Source organism: Cervus elaphus, chromosome 22 (assembly GCF_910594005.1).
Source record: "Cervus elaphus chromosome 22, mCerEla1.1, whole genome shotgun sequence".
Taxonomy (NCBI): Eukaryota; Metazoa; Chordata; class Mammalia; order Artiodactyla; family Cervidae; genus Cervus; species Cervus elaphus.
Genome location: NC_057836.1, coordinates 59,000,028 through 59,013,547, shown reverse-complemented (window position 1 = coordinate 59,013,547; position 13,520 = coordinate 59,000,028). Strand labels below are relative to the sequence as shown.

The window sequence follows — 13,520 nt, the reverse complement described above, 5'->3', positions numbered from 1 at the left end:
ATCTTTAAATAAATAGGTATTTATTTTGAACTTAGAGAACACCACAGCCATCTCATTATTTTTTTTGCTCCAGGCTAGACATGGGTGGAAAAACAGTTATATTAAGAATTTATCTGAATTTCATATTTGTGTGTATGTGTGTGTGTATACAAATTCAAATAGAAAACACTCATAGAAGACTAAATATAACATTTAAGAAGGAAAACACAGATACATAGTATGGTAAAATTTAAGAATATCTATGCTATTTAGATATTCTTATATCTAAAGCACCGCTTCCCAGGCGGTGCTAGTGGTAAGGAACCCATCTGCTAATGCAGGAGATTTAAGAGACAGAGATTTGATCCCTGGGTCAGGAAGATCCCCTAGAGGAGGGCATGGCAACCCACTCCAGTATTCACACCTGGAGAACCCTATGGACAGAGCAGTCTGGAGGGCTACAGCCCATAGGGTCACAAAGAATTGAACATGATTGAAATGACTTAGCATGCACACATGCTATTTAGAATATAGTAATATTTAAGAATTCCTAAAACCTTTCAGAAAGAAAGAATAGATGACCTTAAGGGGAAAAAGAGTGATATTGCCATCTGACTTTTTAAAGGCTGCACTGAGGGAATTGAGTCAAGAACTTAGGACTTTAAAATGTTCTAATTTAAATGAAAGGATGCCATAAAGATATTCTCAGATACACCAAGACTAAGAAACTTTACCATACAAGAAAAAGAAATAATACAAACCTTTTGAGAATTCTTGGAAGAAGTATCAAAATATCATAGTATAGTAAGTTACAAATAAAACTCTACCATTTAATAGTTGTATTAATCTTGATTCTTCAGAGAGACAAAACCCATAGGATGAACAGGTGATCGAACTACATAGATGTATAGATAGATACATAGTAAATAGGTATACAGATGAATGATGATGATAGATGATAATACACAGACAGAAATATCTAGAATGAGGTTTGCTTTATGGAGTTGACTCATGAGGTTACAGAGGCTGTCTCGCAGTCTGCCCTCTGCAAGCTGGAGATGCAAAAAAAATGGTGATGTAAATCTCAGTCCAAGAGGAGGGAAAGCTAGATGTTTCACTTAAACAGTCAGAGGCAGAGAGAGAGAATTCAGCCTCTTCTATTCAGGCCAATGAGCATTACAACACCGGAGAAGGCAGTCTGCTTTATGCAGGCCACCAATTCAAAAGCTAATCTCTTGCAGAAACACCCTCATGGACACACTAGAAATAATATTAAATTAGATATCTGAGCATCCTGTGACGTAGTCAAGTTGACACATGAAATAAATTAGTAATAAATTCACCCCTTCTCAACTTGGAAACCATACACATCTCTCTGAACCGTAATTCAAAGTCAAAGTGTTAGTCGCTTTCTCATGTCCGACTCTGTGCAACCCCATGGGCTGTAACCCACAAGGCTCCTCTGTCCATGGAACTCTCCAGGCAAGAATACTGAAGTGGGTTACCACTTCCTTCTCCATGGAATCTTCCTGACCCAGGGATTGAATCCTGATCTTCCACCTTGTAGGCAGATTCTTTACCACCTGAGCCACCAGGGAAGCCTGAGCCATACTTAATCCCCCCCCACAAATACAATAATAAGGTCATAACTCCACCTAATATGATACAGCTATCTTACATACAACCCAAATGCACTAATCACTTCCCCAAAAAAGAAGGTAAAACCCTTGAGTGATGTTTACTCTGCTCCTTTATATCCCATAACTTAAATACTATGATGTAAAATTAGTAATCGTTGCATCCTATAATATACACACATACATAAACATAACAAAGGTCATGTTTGATAAACCCACATCCCTGATAGCTCAGCGGTGAAGAATCTGCCAGTAATGCAGGAGCCACAGGAGACACGGCTTCAACCCCTGAGTTGGGAAGATCCCCAGCTCAGGAGGAGGAGGGCATGGCAACCCACTCCAATATTCTTGCCTGGAGAATCCCATGGACAGAGAAGCCTGATAGACTACAGCTCATGGGGTTGCAAAGTATTGGACTCTACTGAAGCGACTTAGCATGCACACGATTTTAGACTCAATGGTAAGTTGAAAGCTTTCCCTCTAAAATCAGAAGCAAGACAGGAGTGCCCACTCCTATTCAACATAATTTTGGAAGTCCTGACCCTAGCCAGAGCAGTAGGCAATAAAAAGAAAAGGCATCCAAATTTGAAAGGAAGTAGCAAAATTCTCTTTTGCAGATGGCATAAATTTATATATATATATAAATATATATTGTATAAATATATACAATATAAAATATATCATTTTATATATTTATATATAATATAAAATATAGATATATATTATTTATATAACATATATATATTTATATTTACCAAAGTGCCTTAGCACAGACACATGTTCTTTATGTTTTGCTCAATTTTTTCTAGCTCTGTTCATTTAAAACTCTTTCAAATTGATTCCCGTGTCTTTTTTAAATTCTTGGAGGGGGTTTTGTTGTAGTTTTTAAGCACTCCCTTACTGTCTGATATTATAGGATTCTCCAGGCTCGTCTTGAATGGCCCTTACCCCATCCCTAGAATTGTTAAGGCAAATTTGTGTGCCCAGAGCACAGTGAGGCCAAGCAGACGAGTGTAAGAGTTTGGGTCAGAGAAAGGCTCGCTGCAAGGCCACAGGAGGAGACAGGTGACTCCTGCCCTAAAAAGTCCTGAACTCCCCACAGGGTTTCCACAGAGGAATTTTGTTTAATATTTATTTATTTATGGTAGCATGTGGGTCTTTCATCATGGGACACTGGCTTCTCTCTGGTTGTGGCATGTGGGCTCCAGAGCGTGTGGGTTCTCTAACTGAGATACATAGGCTTAGTGGTTGTGGTGTACACTGACTGGCTTTCTTTCCTCAAGGCATGTGGCATGTCAGTTCCCTGACCAGGGATCGAACCCACATCCCTTCCATCGAAAGACAGATTCCTAACCACTAGACTACCAGAGAGGTCTTGGCAAAGCATTTTTAAAATATCAGGTGAGGGAGGGGGTGTCCCAAGGTACATGATAAGATCCTGCACAGTTCTGACTGGCTGATGATGAGAGACCAGGGTAATGTCGCAGGGGTTAATTTATCAAACCTTAGGTTCAGGAGGCCTGGGGCTCTGTGCTTATGGTCATCAAGTAGTTAACACCTTCCAACTGATGGAGGGTTTCCACATCTACAAAACAACTCGGGAAATTTGCATCAAATACTATTATCTTCAAAGAGGAACTAAAGCAGAGGATTTAGTGGGGGAAATACTGTCCTGGGAAAGCCTCACGGGGTCCTGCTCAGAATCAACGTTTTCTCCAATGATTCCTAGTTCCTTTTATTAGAGAATGCAGTTAGTAATCGGGATTGAGTTGCTAGATGTCCTTATTGCTACTGAGGTATCATTGCTTCCAGGCTCTTTGAATAAGCAACTAGAATATATGTGTGTGTATGTGTACACGATTGTTGTTTAGTCATGAACTTGTGTCCGACCCTTCTGTGACACCATGGATGGTAGCCCGCCAAGCTCCTCTGTCCATGGGATTTCCCAGGCAAGAACACTGGAGTGGGTTGTCATTTCCTTCTCCAGAGGATCTTCCCAACCCAGAGATCAAACTTGCATTTCCTGCATTGGCAGTCAGATTCTTTACCACTGAGCTAGCAGGGAAGCTCATATATGTATACATATACAGCTATAATTTTTTCTCTATCTATCCATCTGCAACTGTATTAATCTTATCCCATCTCCCATGTTCATTCTAGCTTTCTCTTTTGCTAATCTATAACCTCCCATTCCAACATTGAGAAACCTTATGATCACCACCGTTTGTTGTCTATTCACTTTAATTTGTTCAATGCCAGTATACATGCACAGAATTGTCACAGTTGTAAACCTGTACTTCTGTGAGAAATGACATTACCAACCAGAGTAGTTATTCTTTGTACCATAAAAATCTATGAGCTTTGACAAATGATAAAAAGTCATGTAGCCACCCCAGTAAGTTTTTAAATCAATTGGGTAAATAGGAACACAAATTCCAATTTGAACAGTTAGTCTATGTTTAACTTATAAGGAGCTGCCAAACTCTCTGCTGTACCATTTCCATCTTCATGAAGATCGAAAGATACTTCCTGTTGCTCTACATCCTCACCAGTATGAAATATTGTCAGATTTTTGGATTTAAGCCCTTTTAATAAATGTGTCATTATGTTTTAAAGATTCAGACTTTTTTTAATTAAATAAAGTCATAGCCAAGAGTCCAGCCATTCTCTAGTAAAGGGAGGGACGCGCACCCAAAGCCTGATCTGCATAGTGCTCTGTGTGTGGGTGCTCGGTCGCTTCAGTCACCTCCAACGCTTTGCGACACCATGGACTGTATCCTGCCAGGTGCCTCCGCTCATGGAATTGTCCAGGCAAGAATACTACAGTGGAAGACTCGCAGAAGGCCATCTTTTCTCCATGGAGAGGACTGAAGCATTCGGTTCTCTACAAAGTTCTGTTAGTCTTCATCTTGTCCTGTCCTCTTTCTGCAAGTCACCCAGAAAGAGCTCCCCTTCTCTACCAACTCTGAGTGTGGCACTATAGATAGTCCAGTGCTTGAATGTGTATTTTTGTCCATACAAGCTGAACCTTTTCTGCAGAAGTTTCCTGTGGCTGTCTCATATCCTCCACTAAAGTAGTAACTTGAGTCCTTTTCATAGTACAGTGCTGTGGTTTGGTTGGCACCTCTGGTAAGGGGACACGGAGGCTTATTAGCACTCACACCCTCATACCTCCGTCCTCTTTGTCATAGACTGTCTACAGTCTCCCCAGATCTCTAACCTCCCTCCCCATTCCAGATATAGCTGATCTCTACCACTGCTCTTTATGACCAAATAACATGTTTGTCCCAAACCACCAACTAAGGCCTCGGGGACCTGGAAGTTGAAGACATCAGCTGAGCATGTCTTGAAAACTCTGTCCCAGGGCCCTTCCTCTCTTTTACACATCCCTCCTCACTCTCTGCTTTACACTTTGGCCTTCTTCCATCTGATCATGTTTTCATTTTGAGCTGATCTCATGTTAGATCTCCCTCTTGGGTGCATTGATTTCATTTTGAAATTTGTTTGTGTACTTCCATTCTGTCAATTATAGTGTTCCAAAAGTTAAAAAAAAAAAAAAAAGAATACCGGAGTGGCTCACCATTCCCTTCTCCAGGCGATCTTCCCAACCTAGGGATCGAACCCAGTCTCCTGCACTGCAGGCAGATTCTTTACCATCTGAACCACCTGAGAAGCCCATAGTATACTGTATCAGGACTTAAACTGACAGAAAAGGGAAAAGAAAGTGAGAAATTAAATATTCTTGCCATATCAGTAAACAAAGATGTCACAGTCATCAGCAGTTGCAGCCACCACGGATGGTGAGCTGATGATCCCTGAGGGAACTCAGCAAGGAAAGAATACTTGCCATCTAGCAGCCATCAAACTGCAGCCACTCCCTATCATGAGCCACCAAGGAAATTCAGAACATGAAAAACCCAGATAGTTGAGGTATGTATCAAAGGAATGATTTCAGTAAGCCCAGACTCTTGTATCTTTCCATACACAGAAATTGCACTTCCCATATGCTAAATCCCCTAACTTGGGATATCTGATTTTCTTTATTTACAAAAAAAAAAATTGACATTCAGACCACTTGCCTTTTGTTGAAAAACTTATATATAACCTGGCTCCTCCCTCCCCCTTCTTTGGAGCAGTTCTCTCAGGGTTCTTTGAGATGCTGCCACCTGGACTTAAGTCCTAAAAATTTCCACTGAATAAAACATAACTCTCAATTTTTAGGTTGCATGTATTTTTTTTTTTTTCCAGTTTACAGAAGCTTGAAAATGCTTGGAGTTTCCATGTTCCAAATGTGGCGTTCAATGCAACAGATTTCTGCTAGCAGACTCCTAAAACTTTTGTCTCTTTGTTTCTTGGGACTCCTTGGTTCCTACCCAAATTTAAGGCTGGTTCCTTGGCTTTTCTCTTTCACATATCCTTCTAATAAATTTCCCTTGTTTACTTTAGCCAAAGTAATTTTCAATGTTTTTGAAAAAAAATAAACCTAACTGTTACACACACAATTAAGCAAATAAAAATGTATATGTGTAGTTGAAGTGAAAATGATAAAATAATTGATTTATTAGAAATATTAGTAAGGAGCAAAATATAATAATTTTTGAATTCAAGAACCACATTCAGAATAGTACAAAAAACCTTTCATCCTTTGAGAAAAAATATTGATGTAGTCTTTAGTTAAGGAATTGTCTAAGTTGGAATATGTAAGAATTAGAGAAGAAGCCTATTTTTATTAATAGTATGAGAAATACCAGGATACTCTGCTCTCCCAACCGCCATCCTTCTTGACTCAGCCCCTCCTTTTCTAATCTCTGCAAGGGGTTGCATTCCCTCTACAATTAGTTGCATTCTCTCTACAATCACAGAGCTCTTTCAACATTGATTGACTTTACTGATACAATCTGAAATTGTAGAAACAGGCAAACACACATTAAACAGTTCATCTTATACAACATCCTCTTACTTCTGCCTTCTGCATCTTTCCATCAACAAACTTATTACCAAACGCATAAATTAAAGGGATACAATAGATGCAAAGCCTTGACCATCTTCTTCAGCAATGTTTTCTGTTGATTCAAACATATTTGGACTGGTGGGCTATAGCCCATCGTGTCGCAAAGAATCCAACACAACACAACTAAGCACACTCACACAAATGTATTTGGAGAATTGAATTCCTTACAATTTGCATCTGAAAGCACAACCTGAATTGGAAAAATTAAAACAATATGACAACACAGATATTACTTTAGAAATATAAATAGCTTCATTTAAAGTATAGCACCAATAAAACAAGTGTTAGGAAAATAAAAATATCACATGTAATTAAAATACAAAGCAAACAAAAATTGTGTACACAAAAATAGTACCTGGGCTTCCCTTGTGGCTCAGCTGGTAAAGAATCAGCCTGCCATGTGGGAAACCTGGGTTCGATCCCTGGGTTGGAAAGATCCCCTGGAGAAGGGAAAGGCTACCCACTCCAGCATTCTGGCCTGGAGAATTTCATGGACTGTCTGTATAGTCCATGGGGTCACAAAGAGCTGGACAAGACTGAGCAACTTTCACTTTTCTTTTTTTTTTTTTTTTTTTTGAAGACACAAAACTTAATTTAATAGTATTTACCAAAGAGAACAGAGTAATCCAGTAAACTGGGATCAATGATTTAAATCTAATGCAATTTTTAACCCTTCTAGATAGGACATCAGTACTAAAATCTTATCTTTGTGGATTTGTATATCCTGTTTTTAGAAAACTGGATACAAGATACCTTTCTCCAACTCTTTGACATGATAATAAATCAATAACATTATTTAAAATAAGTAACAATAAGATATGGGCTTCCCTGGTGGCAGAGTGGTAAAGAATCTGCCTGAAATGCAGGGGATGTGAACTCTATGCCTGAGTCAGGAAGATCACCTGGAGAAGGAACTGGCAACCCACTCCAGTTTTCTTGCCTGGAAAATCCTATGGACAGAGATGCCCAGTGGGTCTACAATCCGTGGGGTTGCAAAAGAGTCTAACATGACTTAGTGACTAGACAACAATAACAAACAATAAGATACAGTAAGATACAATTAAACACCAATGATTTATTGAGTTGTTCTGATAAACTCATGATGGCACAGACAAAAAGCAATCTTATACCATGATATTTATTCAAGAACTATGAGCCCCAAATCAACTAATTGTGAATAAATTTATTCACAGTTAAATTTCATAAAATAATTAAATACTTACAACTCAGAATCACCCTGTCTTGGGTTGACCCTTCTTCTAAACATTATTCTGAGCTTAGCATTCTACCAAAGCATTTTTTCTGCCCACTATCTAAAAATAGGGCCCAAAGAAAAATAACAGTAATAAAATTAAATTCTTTTTTCCTTCACTCCATAAAGTTTACCTAAAAAGAGTAAGGAGTATATTTCTGTTTATAGGATGACTGCAAATTTTACTGATGCATGAGATATACCACTGCTCTTAAGGGAGAGTGAATGATGAAGACTGAATGATAATTGTTACCACTCCTTCACTGAAAATAATTCATCTATGGAATGATCAATGTAAAGGATCTTCAAATGACTCAAGCTTGACTCCACACTGAAAGCAAACTGAAACTATCGATGGGCCCATTAATGAGGAAATCACAAGAAAGTAGAATTAGGATAAAGCTTTCTTCTTCCATAAGATTTTTCTCAAAGCTTGTTTGACATCTTTGTTTCTTAGAGAGTAAATCAGAGGGTTTAGCATGGGTGTAACCAATATGTAAACTACTGAAGCCACTTTACGAAGTTCAGGATTGCTTGGAGTTGTGAGATACACAAAGGAGACAGTCCCATAAAGCAAGCTTACCACCCCAAGATGGGAGCTGCAAGTGGAGAAGGCTTTCTTTCTCCCTTCACTGGAGGGGATCTTCAAGACTGTGGTTACAATATACATGTAAGATACTAAAATAACAACTATTGTGGGCAAAATAATGAAGGCAGCCAAACTAAGAGATACCATCTTATTGACAAAGAGATTAGAAGAGGAGATCTTCTCAATTTGGTAAGAATCACAGTAGAAGTGATCAATGACTCGAGAGGCACAGAAAGACACTGAGAATGTTACGGTGACTTGGAGGATGGAACTGACCCAACCACAGAAATAGGAACCAGCCACCAGCTGAGTGCAAAGACGTCTTGACATATGGACATTGTAAAGAAGAGGGTTGCAGATGGCAATGAAACGGTCATAGGCCATGGCCGCCAGGACAAACCCTTCTGTTACAATGAAGAGTGCAAAAAAGAAGAACTGGGCAGCACACCCTACAAAAGAGACAGTCTTTTTCTCAGACATGAAGTTGACCATGGCCTTAGGTGCAATAACAGTGGAGTAGGAAAGGTCAATGAAGGAGAGGTTGCCTAGAAAGAAATACATTGGTGTGTTCAGCTGGGAGTCAGTCACAATGATGCCAATCATACTAATGTTCCCCAAAAGGACCATGCCATAGACAAGCAGGAATAGGAGGAAGAGGAGAATGTGGAGCTCTGGATGGACCCTGAAGCCTACAAGAATGAAGTCAGTTACATCTGAGTGGTTGCATGTTTCCCTGTCACCCATGACAAGAACCTGCTGAGAGGTACAAGACAAGATCAAAATAGAGACTTCTACCTATTTCCTGGTATCACAAAATATCTTTTGCCTCTTGTATAAGACATTGAAATTTGTCTTATCATCTCTTTTATAAGATTCTGTTGTGTTATGTATGATTTGCCGCATCCTTTTGTAGGAATTGACTCTGAGGTATATTGTAATTGCCCATCAACACACAACATTTGAGTTGCCTAACTCAGTTTTCTAGTGTGATTCTCCAATTCCAGTCCTCTTTCCATTATAATGCACTTGACTTTCACACATAAAGCATTTTCTCTTTATACCTGTTTAGTTCCTCATTTGATTTACATAGTAAGTCTAACATATCTGAAGATTTTGAGAGATAAATAATATTTGCTCTCTGTAATTTCAAATTCATTTTAATGCTTCCATTTTACAACAGAAGGATCAAATTGAAGAGCAGTTTTGTTGCTGTATAGTCACTAACTTGTATCTGATCCTTTTGTGACCCCATGACTGTAGCTCTCCAGGCTCCACTGTCCATGGGATTTCTCAGGCGAGAATACTGGAGTAGGTTGCCGTATCCTTCTCCAGAGGATCTTCCCAACTCAGGAATTAAACCCTTGTCTCCTGTGTCTCCTACGTTGGCAGGCAGATTCTTTACCACTGAGCCACTGCGGAAGCCCAAAAAGAGTAATTTTAAATTCCACAAGTAGGCGGTAGAGATTAAAACAGGTCAATAGCTAAACAGTTTGTGAGAGTTTAAAGTAGGATAGCAAGAGAGTTATTTGGTTATCCAAAACCTTCATCCAAAATGAAGGCATCTTCAGCTTCTCAAAGTGGACAAACCTTGGACATGCTACTGGAAAAATTGACAGCTCCTAAAAATTTCTGTACAAATTTGACATTATCTTATCTCTTACCTGAATATTTCTCACCTTACATTGGTGGAGCAATTTCCTAATGGTAGAAGCAAGGATACAAAAGTTATTGTGTTTAATCCTAGAAATGGGAAAAGGAGTGTAAAACCAGAGAAGGGAAATTAAAGACATTGTCAAAATTCAGCATATTTTAAGAATTAAAATTTTACATGAGATATAAATTCTTGTTTTGAAATATATAATTTTATTTGGTTTTGGGCTCTGCTCAGAGATTAATATCTCATTTTTCAATTAAGAATAGCCTTTTCATTTCCTTTGTTGTGTTTTTGCCTGAAAATCCCCTATAGCTATATACCTCTTATCTCTTTCTAGAGGATGACAGAGATGACCTGGTGAGGACTCTAACCCTGTGACCATTTCTTTATGGAAACTGAAAAGAAAATGCACCTGAACCTGAAGAATCACATTGCATGGCCATGCACATGAGGACATATCTTACAGGTCTTAGAATGAGAACGATGAAAGCCAAATGGAATTTAAGTACAGCAAAGATAATATCACCAGTAAGGAGTAGTAGTCCCCGATGACCTGGGGGAATAGAGCAGGAGGCAACCTGGTAGCCTTAGTCGTCTCTGTTGCAACTATTTCAAATAATTGCAGCATGAACTGCGTGAAAAGGTCCCTCTGAGAGAGGCTAAAAATAAAGTCAATTATGGGGTGATAACATGCCAAGTTCCAAGTCCATCCCAAGAGGGCCATATAGGAAAGAAACAAAAGAAAGAATATTATCTACTCTTCCAACTCACCCTGAACCATCTCTAGGTCTTTTGGGAAACAATTTCTTATTAGAAAAGTTTGTTTTAAAGTTGAAATATATTATCTCACATAATTTTCATTCCTCAGTTTTTTCTCCCTCCTACAATCACACTAAATTTATCTATTGATGCTGTTACATGGCAGCTAATAGTCTTATATTCTTTAGGCTCTCTCTCTCTGCTCTGAGTGCATGCTCAGTGGTGTCTGACTCTTTGCGACCTGATGGACTGTAGCCCACCAGGCTCCTCTGTCTATGGAATTTTCCAGGCAAGAATATTGGGTGGGTTTCCATTTCCTTCTCCAGAGAATCTTCCCAATTTAAGGATCAAACCCATGTCTCCTGTGTCTCCTGCATTAACAGATGGGATTCTTTACCACTGAGCTACCAGGGAAGCCCATTCTCTAAGTTCATTTCCCTATCCTCTCCTAAGATCTTACTCTATGCTGGATGGTTTCTATTTTTCATATTATACCATAAAACATATTATAGACCATTTTATCAGTGCATTCATAATTAAAATGAACAAACAAAAGTCAACTACCAAGCAAATCTATTTGAAAATAAGTGACAATCATTATGTCAAGGCTTTGTCACCTCTGGTAGGCTGAGAACATGGTTCTAACTGGACCACAGGTTTGATGGTCCAGATATCAGAATGTGCCTGTTACACTGAAACGCAAGTAATGAAAGCAGTAATGACTTGAAGGAAATGGACATGTAGAACTGTAGCCGTTCTTAGTATATTGTATACTGAAATTCCGTTATCAAAGACTGAGAATATAATGCTCAAGATAAAATGATGAAATGAAATGTGCCTTAGCCTATTTCAGGCTAGCTACTGCAAAATCTATGGAGACCAATCATAAAACATCAGTGTCATATAACCTCCCAAGACCGGGGTCATCAACCAGGCAACTCTGCTGATCTTGGCTATGCAGTCTTGGTGCTGGCTGGTTGAGGATAGCCAGGACAGGGACGCAACCTAAACGTGTATCAGCAGATGAATGGATAAAGATGTGGTACATGTATACAATAGAACATTACTCACCTACTGAAAAGAATGAAATAATGCCATTTGCAGCAAGACAGATGGACCTAGAGATTGCCATACTGAATGAAGTGAAACAAACAGAAGGAGAAATGTCATACAATATCCATTATATGTGGAATCTAAAAGGAAACGATGCAAATGAACTTATTTACAAAACAGAAACAGACCCACAGACTTAGACAATGAACTTATGGTTACCAGGAGGAAGGGTGGAGAGAAGGGACAGTTAGGGAGTTTGAAACGAACATGTACACACTGCTATGTTTAAAATCGGTAATCAACAAGGACCTACTTATAGCACAGGGAATTCTGCTCAGTGTCATGCGGCAGCCTGGAGGGAGGGGGGATCTGGGGGAGAAGGGATACATACGGCTGAGCAGCTCTGCTCAGCGCCTGAAGCTATCACAGCACTATTAATCAGCTATAATCCAATATAAAATAAAAAGTTGTTTTAGATATTTAAATAATAAGAAAATTCTTATTATTGCTATTCCAGGTGGGTTCCTTATTCTTCTATGTAAACCCAGATTCCTACCTGGCATCATTTGCCTTTTGTCAAAAAAGATTTCCTTTAACATTTCTTATAGGATGGATCTACTGGTGATAAAGTCTTTGAGCAGTTCCATTTTTGAAAAGGTTTGCAGTTCACCTTTTTTTTTTTTTTTTTTTGAAAAATAGTTCACCATCACCAAGATGAAACAATTAGACAAATCCAGAATGGGTCATTTTACCAAAAAAAAATGAGCCTGGCTCCTACACAAATCATATCATGAAAGTACTCAACTGTTTGAGACTAAAAACAAACTGACATAGCATCAAATGCAGTGAGTGTTCCTTGATTGACTCTTGGTTTTAACAAGCCAGTCACAAAATACGCATTTTGGGAAGTCAGGGATTTTTACTTCTAGAAGAATATGAAATGACATAATGAATTATCAGTAACCTGTTAAAGCATGTAATGAATTGGTAATGTAAGGAGAACACTCCATTTTTGGAGAAGTCTGTTAAGTATAAGAAATGAAGTATAACTGTGCTTCTCATCCTGTATGATAAAATAATGCAAAATATTGCATTAAAGTAGTGAGTATATAGAAGTGGATTTTACTATTTTTCTCTTTTATTATAGTCTGTATATTTTGAAATTTTTACAATAAACATCTTGTTTTTTAAAGACCTATAAAAGAGAAAATTAAAAATTTCTTCCTTTAGACAAAAATAATGAATTGATACCTGGAACTGTTGCAGCCATGATGTGACCATAACTGGTGTTACTGAGCTGCTGAGGATGGCAGAGCAGAAAGCAGAGAGGAGCTTGTGTCTCTGATGAAGCCCTCATGCCAGTGACCCACCCCTGCAGTCAAGGTGTCTCCAGCAACCCTGCGATGTGAAATAGTGGACCTCTTAAGGCTTAAGCTATTTTCAGTGAGTCTTTAGTTACTTGCTGCTAAATGCATCTTATTCAATTCAGTACATTTGACATTACTGGGAAAAAAAGATGGGAAAGAGTGATTTGAGCCTATAATCTAACAAAAATAAGACTGCTTGGAGATAACTAAAGTGCTAAC

At 38.6% G+C, this 13,520-nt stretch overlaps 1 protein-coding gene across 1 annotated transcript; it reads right to left on the bottom strand.

Annotated features, from left to right (window-relative positions):
* Positions 1-8,270: 8,270 nt before the first annotated feature.
* LOC122680845 (olfactory receptor 9K2-like) lies at positions 8,271-9,239 on the bottom strand. The gene has a single exon (XM_043882582.1). It carries the CDS (start codon positions 9,210-9,212, stop codon positions 8,271-8,273), a length of 942 nt encoding a protein of 313 aa, XP_043738517.1. The 5' UTR covers positions 9,213-9,239.
* Between the last annotated feature and the right edge of the window lie 4,281 nt (positions 9,240-13,520).